This window comes from Tiliqua scincoides, chromosome 3 (assembly GCF_035046505.1).
Source record: "Tiliqua scincoides isolate rTilSci1 chromosome 3, rTilSci1.hap2, whole genome shotgun sequence".
NCBI classification, from domain to species: Eukaryota; Metazoa; Chordata; class Lepidosauria; order Squamata; family Scincidae; genus Tiliqua; species Tiliqua scincoides.
In genome coordinates, this window is record NC_089823.1 from 86,237,319 (window position 1) to 86,245,674 (window position 8,356).

At 44.6% G+C, this 8,356-nt stretch overlaps 1 protein-coding gene across 1 annotated transcript; it reads left to right on the forward strand.

Annotated features, from left to right (window-relative positions):
* The first annotated feature begins 6,023 nt into the window (after positions 1-6,023).
* LOC136645071 (P2Y purinoceptor 8-like) lies at positions 6,024-7,765 on the forward strand. Its single transcript, XM_066621322.1, has one exon. The coding sequence runs from the start codon at positions 6,024-6,026 to the stop codon at positions 7,110-7,112; it is 1,089 nt and encodes a 362-aa protein (XP_066477419.1). The 3' UTR covers positions 7,113-7,765.
* The last annotated feature ends 591 nt before the right edge of the window (positions 7,766-8,356 follow it).

Below are 8,356 nucleotides of genomic sequence, written 5' to 3' on the forward strand. Positions count from 1 at the left end.
AATGCAAGCTGGTGCATGTCCTGTGAGCAGGGTGACAGATAAAATGGAGGACTGGGTGGCTATACCATTAATCATTTTATAGGAGAGGAAATTTGGCACGTGCAGCTTTCTAAACCCTTCCATGTTGAGCTGCACCTGCCAAAGTTCCCTCTTCTATACAATGGTTAAAGGTAGAGGCACTCTGTCCTCCAGTGCAACCCTGCCTGTGAGTGGCTCTGCTTGTAAGAAAGTACCCTGCTTGCTGCTTGAAACAATAGGCTCCAGTATCTTTTCATAAAGAAAACACTTGTTTAAAGAGTATCTTGGTTCTGCACCTAAAAGAAACAGGGGAGGGAGTCCGATGTATTTCCCAGGGCAACAAATTTAAGTATGAATACTATTACTGAAAAGGGCATTTCCTGTGATTTTGCCCAAAATACTGCAGGTGGTAGTGGATCAGGGCCTCACCTGGAGATCTGAAGGTGCAGGAACGTTCAGGAGGGACAAAGGGTCTTTTACTTATCCTGGTCCAAAGTTAAAAACTAAAAATCACAGTCCTAAACTCTAAAACACAACAAAGGCATCCTGATACCAAATGAAGCAACTTCAGATTCATCAGCAACAAATTATTTCATTAAAAGCCATAATCTTCAAAAGGTTGCTGACATAAGGAGTTTTCTACTTCCTGAGAGTGAAATCTAGCCAGGCTGGGTTTCTCTGGCAGGAGAATTCCTAGTGAAGTTGACACTACTGAGAAGACTCTGTTCCTTCTCCTCATCCATTCATTTGAGTAAAGTCCAGATTTAGAACACAGCCCCTTCTGATTACACAGGCCTACAAAATTGAGGGTCAGAAAAGTTTCTCCCAAAATTTATGGTGTTTTGGGGTGCCGATTCCAAAAATGACATCCGTTTTGCCCTATCTCGTCTAGTTTTAGAGATACAGTATAGCCTTATTAGCGAATAGTTCAAGCAGTTTCCTCATGAGCAAACCATGGTGTAGGCTTCCTCATGAGGAAGCTGCTTGAGGCCATGCCATGTCTCCAAAACTAGACGTGATAGGGCAAAATGGATGCCATTTTTGGAATCAGCACCCCAAATATACCCAGGAATTGGTGTAATGTTTAAGTAAGCAAAATGTGTGTTGGCCTGTGTTATCTTAGAGCATAATCCTAGTGGAGCATTCTGCTAGCATAGCAGCCACTGTATTGGCCTAGAGTGTTGCAAACATACCATAAAGCACGTTAGCAATGACTCTAGAGGAAGCAGCACCAGCAGGAAGACCTGCGCCATCCCACTGGTGTTGAGGAGGGCGGAATGGAGATGAGGATGGGCTGTAACAGGGGGTGGGTGGGACAGGCCCAGGAGGGGGACAGGATCCTAATCCCCTTTCTGGGCCTTGCAGCCTTACATGGGGCTGCCCAGATTTGTGCCAAAAATTTAGAAGGCACAGATCCAAGTAGCCCCTTTGTGCAGATTGAAGTGTTACTCAGGGTAAGAGGGAAAATATTCCCTTATCCCAAGGAGACCTCCAGCCTGCTCCTAACCAGTGCTGGATACAGCGGAGACCACGCGGCCCTACTGTGCCAGCACAGGCTAGGATTGCGCACCCGTGTCACAGGGATTTCATGCTGTGCTATGAGTAGGAGTGGCCTGGAGTGAGATCTTCGTGGTTCTAAGATAATTCAGTCAGACACTATGAGGTTATTCCCCCCCTCGCAGTTTTATTGACTTCACACTTGCCAACACAAAGAATGTCGATTCCATCTGAAGTCAGACATATAAGACGGAAGTGGCTACATTTAATATCTTTGTCTTGATCTCTGAGGTTGACCTTTCTGTGTTAACAATTATATACAGTTATAATCACTGGCATCTTTAACATCATTTATGTGAAGGACTTCAGAAAGGAAGCCTTTAACACGACATGAAGCACTTGACTAACGCTGAAAATCAATTTATTGAATCTTTCCCAGTCTTACAGTACTGAGAAATTATCATAATGTATTATAGACTACTAAATTCCTTTTGTTGGTAACTTGTGCATGCAACAAAGCGATCTAATTAAGTCATTTTACAAATGCTAGTCAAAATATCTTTACAATGGCATATGAAACTTCATAGCCTTATTCCAGGGGTGTCCAAACATTTTGGCAGGAGGGCCACATCATCTCTCTGACAGTGTGTCAGGGGCTGAGAAAGAAAGAATTGATTTACTATTTCAAATTTGAACAAATTCACGTAAATGAATATATTAGAGATGGAATTTATATGAATGAATGAAGGTCTTGGAATAGCTCAAAGCCTATAAAGGGTCTTGCACAAAGCAAGGCCAGCCTTTCCTTCGCTACCACTACTGCATCACAGACATGAAACAGCAAGTAGTGGAAGGAGCCCTCATCCCACAGCTCAGATGAGAGGTTGAACAGTTGTCCTCATGCTGAGAGCAGTTGCGTCAGGCCAACACCGGCACCAACAAGTCTCTGGAGGGCCAGAGGCTCATTGGAGACTGGGAGCTCCCCGAGGGCCTGATTGGGAGCCTCTGAGGGCTGAAAGTGGCCCCCGGGCCGGAGTTTGGGCACCCCTGCCCTATTCCACCTGAATCACTTCTTGCACTGTATTCACGGGGGTGGAAGGGTGGTGATTTGAAAGGTCTCTCTGGGATATGTTCAGCAGGCATAAATCCGAGGCATGTAACAGCGGTGGTAAGGGAGAGAGAGGGGGTTAGGATATCAACACAGGTGACTACTGCCTAGACCTCCCCAGGTCCGCCTCCTTCCCTGTCTCCACCCTGTTCCTCCTCCATCACTGTTGCATCTAGCTTTTTAGGCCCAGCATTAGTACACCTAAAATAGCTGATAGCATACCCCCCCCCCCCAAAAAAAAACCCATTTACAACAGCAGAACTGTTTTCTGTTGATGTAGAGCCCTTCAAAGCTGGCCCAATTCATGATAGCATTGGGCCATAATTCAAGCCTTTGATCTATTGTCCATGCTGATGGGCAGTAACTTTCCAAGCTTTCAGACAGGAGTAATTTTCTGCCCTATCTGGAGATGCCAGGGATTGAATCCATGGCCATCATCATGAATCCAGAGCCATCTTCATGCAAAGCATGCACTTTACCACTAAGCTACAGTCCCATCCCCAAACTACAACATCTGTACAACTGGCTCATTCTACTGTTTGATTTATAGTATGTCTCAGTAAAGCTGGACTGATTAACAGAGACCCATGAAAGATTTCTTTTTGCCACTGACACTGCTGGGCTTCCTAACTAGGTTATCCATTATTCCAACTGTAGTCAATTTTAAGGTACAAGTAATCGGTTCCTTAAACCTTTACATGAGCCATCCTTTACAAATTTCATTGGAAGCAAGTCATACTGAAGGCAGTGAACCTCCTTCTGAAACACATATTGGACAGTTTCTCTTTCTTAATCTCCTTCCTTCCAACATATGTTCCCCTAATCCAGCAGTTCTCAAACTGTGGGTTCGGGGTCCACAAGTGGATCGTGACCCAGTTTTTGGTTGTTCATGAAACTGACAGGGCAGATTAGGCTAGGTGCATCAAAGGTTGAACAAGCTGCTACTGGGGGGGCGGAGAGGAAGCACTGCTGCCCAACCACGATTATAGCCATGCCCTTTGGCATTTATAAATTAGGCAACATCCTTTAGGACTGTTTGAGAACCATTGCCCTATCAATTCAGTCCTTTCCATCAATCTTTCCTAACAAACTCACATTACAAACTATTGTCTAGCTGCTAGCCAGAGAGAGTTCTACAGTGCTACCAAATGATCCTTTTCTGAGGCAAATCATGAGAAATTTAGAAAAAAAATTTTTTCTTGGATTGTCCACCATAATATGATGCAGTTTGCACTGGAAATATTAGGCTAGTGACATATTTTGTCTGCGGCCATGAACAGACAAGTTTTTGGAGGTTTTAGAAGCACAGTACCTCTCGGTCAGGGAAGGCAGCCCAGGAGACAGAAGGCTGACCAAGGGGAGTAGCATCTACTGATTAGCACGCATACAGCCCTTCTTGCTACCTGCTTTCCCTTTACTGGATCAGCAGCTGAACAGGTAGAATCTTGGTAGTTTTTATTCACTGCCACCATCTCAGGCTAAAAATGTCAGGTGGGGGAGGGGTCTGGGACCCCCCCTCCCCCAAGAATACTAAACATCAAGGAAATAAGTGTAACAGTATCTCCAAATTAAGTGTATTCCATGGCAATGACCAGCAGTCACTCACTTATATAGAAGGAACTAAAGGGATGTACTTAAGCTGAACTTACTTTGACCATCAATGACTTCAGTTTCTTGGTGAGACCCCAGTTCCTCCCCTAAAGACTTGCATCTAGTTACCCCCCGATAAAGAAAAATCAAAGCTGGATCATTTTACTGTAAAAGGTTTCTGCCATGTGTTTTTGTAGTCTGTTTGCACAAAACTAAAAAAAAAATGTACAGTCAGTAGATAAGATCTTTGAAGTTTCAGAAAGATAGGTGATAGTTTCTATTGAGTATGATTATTTTGTTTTCTGCTCAATTTGCACCAAAATTACAGGAAATGCAAAGCTGAACCAAAGGTTCTCGGCAAAATTTCAGAAAGATTTCAGAATGATAAGTCCAGGTGTCCCAGGGAAATCAATACTGAGTGGTAATGCACAGTACTTCTGTGTACTGGAGGTTTGATTTTGGAATCTTAGCAAAAACTAACACAAGCACAGAAATGGAGAATAGCCTGGAAGACTCGTATATGAAAATAATAATGATATTCTTCATAGGAGCTGCTGTGAAGATGTATATCCTAATTGTAATGCACAATACCCTTTGGGGCCTTAATCATCAAGTAATCATTTGTGGGTGTACAGGCTGCCATGCACACAAAGAGTTTCACCTTCATCTGAAAAAGCTTCCTCATTCATTTCACTGGAGCGAGTAATTTTTGGGGGCACACGCAGACTTCAGTGCACAAAGCTGTCCCTCATGGCTACAGAAATTATTAACAGTAAAATAATTGTAATGAAATGAATACATTATATAATTTTGTATATTCTCGGGTGTATTGATGCGATGCATGTGTCATGCTGCATTTGGGAAATACTCGGTTTTGGATGTTTCATTTTTTGTAAGTTAATTAAGAGTTATTCTACTGGGGTCATGCAGACTGTTATTAAAATATTTATATACTGCTTTCCAACAAAAAAAAAAAAATTCATGAAGTGGTTTACATAGCAAAATAAGTGAAAAGATGGTTCCCTATCCCTGAGGATTCACAGTCTTAAAAAACACTGTGACATCAGTCAAAAGAGACACCAGTCTTTTCGCCAACACTGCTGGGGTAAACAGGGACAGTTGCTCCCCCTCCCAAATGTATGACAGACACCACTTAAAAGGTGCCTCTTACAGCCCAATCTATGGGCCTCAGCTCTGGTGGTCTGCTCACACAGCCAGCACTGGGTATCACAAACGTGCCATAAGGCATGTTTGTGGCACCCATGGAGTAAGCAGTGCTGGTGGGGAGGCCTGTGCCACCCTATCAGCCCCCCCAAAGCGGCCTCTGGCTGCTGCCGGCAGAAAGGTGCGCACTGGATGGCATGAGAGCATGGGAAGGGTGGCGGGAGGGCAGGGGGAGGCATTCCTGGGTGGGGGAGGGCAGAATGGGTGTTGGGACTGGTGGAAGCCTCCTCTGCCGGATTCTATCCCCTGTGTTGGACTCAGAAGCCTGACACAGAGCTTCTCAAATCTGTGAGTGATTTAGCTTTACTTGGGTAGACCTCTGGCCGCTTCCCAGTCCCTGTAGGATACAGCAGCAGCCTTTTCAGTGCCACTGTAACCCACTGTGCTGGGAAGCATAGGATTGGGCTGTGCATAGTTAACATATATAATGATTAATCACAAATGAAGCTGAAATGTAGACGCCATTATTGCCATAAATAGTTTTCACACATGTCTTTTCCCCTTATGTTCTTCTTTTAGATTGCAGGCTTAAGCTTCATGATACAATCCTGCGGACTTTCAAGAGCGAAGAAGCTAATCACGCACAATGGATAAATATATTACCCCCTCAAAAAATTCATCGTTGGATCAGGCAACACTGGCCACGCTTCAAAACCCCGACATTATGATCACCTTGCCAGTTGTATATGCAATAGTGTTTCTCATCAGCATTCCTGGAAACATGTTCTCCCTCTGGGTTCTTGTCTTTCACATCAAGCCCAAAACACCTTCCATCATCTTCATGATTAACCTTAGCATCACAGATATTGCGCTGGCTTTCTGTTTGCCTTTCCAGATTATATATCATGCCAGTAAGAACCACTGGTATTTTGGCAGTGGAATGTGTAGCTTGGTAACAGTGATGTTCTATGCAAACATGTATTCCTCCATAGTCACTATGATGTGCATCAGCATTGATCGCTTCTGGGGAGTGGTGTATCCAATGAGATCAAAAAAATGGAGGAGGAAGAGATATGCAATTGCAGGCTGTTTCGGAATGTGGTTGATTGTTCTATTAGCTCTGTTGCCACTCGAAATGGCTGACCTGACTTATGAAGTGAAAGAACTGAACATTACAACTTGTTTTGATGTCCTTAAATGGAGTATGCTTCCCAATATGGCAGCCTGGGCAGCTTTCCTCTTAATACCATTTATTTTCTTATTTCTGATCCCCTTCATAGTGACAGTAAGCTGCTATATTGGCATTATTGGAAAGCTCATCCAGGTTTCTCACAAATACGGCAATGGGCAGAAGACCCGATCAATCTACTTGGCTGCAATTGTCCTCTTGGTTTTCATCATTTGTTTTGCCCCCAACAACTTTATCCTGCTGGTGCATATCATCAGCCATCTTTTACAGGGGGAGGGTTACTACCACATTTATAAACTCACCTTGTGCCTCAGTTGCTTCAACAACTGCATAGATCCATTCATTTACTACTTTGCATCCAAGGAGTTTTATCAGAAGTTCCAAAAAATGTTAGGCCGGAAATTGTCGCTGAGTGACACTATGGAGACCAGAAGGGAAAGTGTGTTCTCTGGCAGGACAACGTCAGTAAGAACAATGTCAAGTGGACATATGGAAGGATTAGCTCCACTTAGGCCAAGTTTACAAAGACAGGAAAGTGTTTTTTGATACCGGTGTTGAAGTGAGATGAAAATGCCTTCTTTACTTGATGGACTAAAACAATAGCATGGCAGGAGCCACAGGAGAGTATAACTATGTTAAACAGTGTTCCAGTTGGACTGTTCTGGGCAGAAACACACGTTACAGGCAACATGCTGCTGCTGTCAGAAAATGGTATTCCAATGTCAAGCTTTTCTCCTGCTTCTTGTACCAAGTAGGAACAACAACCATGCAAAGTTACATCACAAAGTTATGGATTTCCAGGGCCAGTCTTCCCATGAAGCCACCTGAAAAGTTGATCGTGAGTGGCGAGTTGGAGAGGGTGGAGAACTGATGAGAAATACCCCTGACCCTTCCTCTATTTGCCATTCCCTTTGGCCTGCCACCAATGGAGCCACTCAAGATGGCATTCAGATCCACTTCCTTCTCACTGGAAGATTATTTGGGCAGCAGCAGTCCCCTTCTTCTTTTTGGATGAAGATGGGAGAAAAGAACAACAAGCCTGCCAGCCCTGCTCATGAGACCTTGCCACAGCTGACTCTGAGGAAAGCAGCCATGTGGGCTGAGAGATGGAATCCCCTCCTCGTTCTCTTTCCTTCCTTCCCCTTACCTTCCTGTGTTGCATCCTTCCACCATGCAGGTGTTGTATTAAAATTAAAATTAAAAAAACAAAACAGGAAGGCACAGTGGATGGAGGCTGTGCTGAGGGTAGTGGAAGGGAAGGGAAGAAGGCTCCCTCTCCTTTCCTTAGGGTTAGATGCATGCAAGGTTTCTGGAGGGTAGTTGGGGGGCCCGGGCAGGGTGGTAATGCTAGGGTGCTTTGGGCAGCAGCAAAGAACTGGCTGGGCCTGTGTATTTATGTGCCCCCACCAGCAGCATCCATCAATGTTGCACTGGCGCTGTGATATGCATGATGCAATTACGCCATGCCAAGTGTGAATGCACATTATGAAAGGTTGGGAATAAACTTGACACTGAGTTTCGAGTTTTGCGGCTCAATCCTAAGCAGACCTTGCACCCCTGGAATGCTCATTCCGGCAGTATAAGGCCCTTTACGGCTGTCACAAAAGGTGATGACATTTGGTGCAGCCTGGCCACTACTGCAAGTGGCACATGGCCAGGTCCATGTGCCAGTGAACCAGAAATGCCTGCTGGTGCCAACAAGTTGGAGCAGGGGTTTGGAAGGAAGCAGAGAGGGGTTGGAATGGAGCAGGAAGGGGGAGGGACAGGGAGGGAATGGGGCAAGGAGTCAG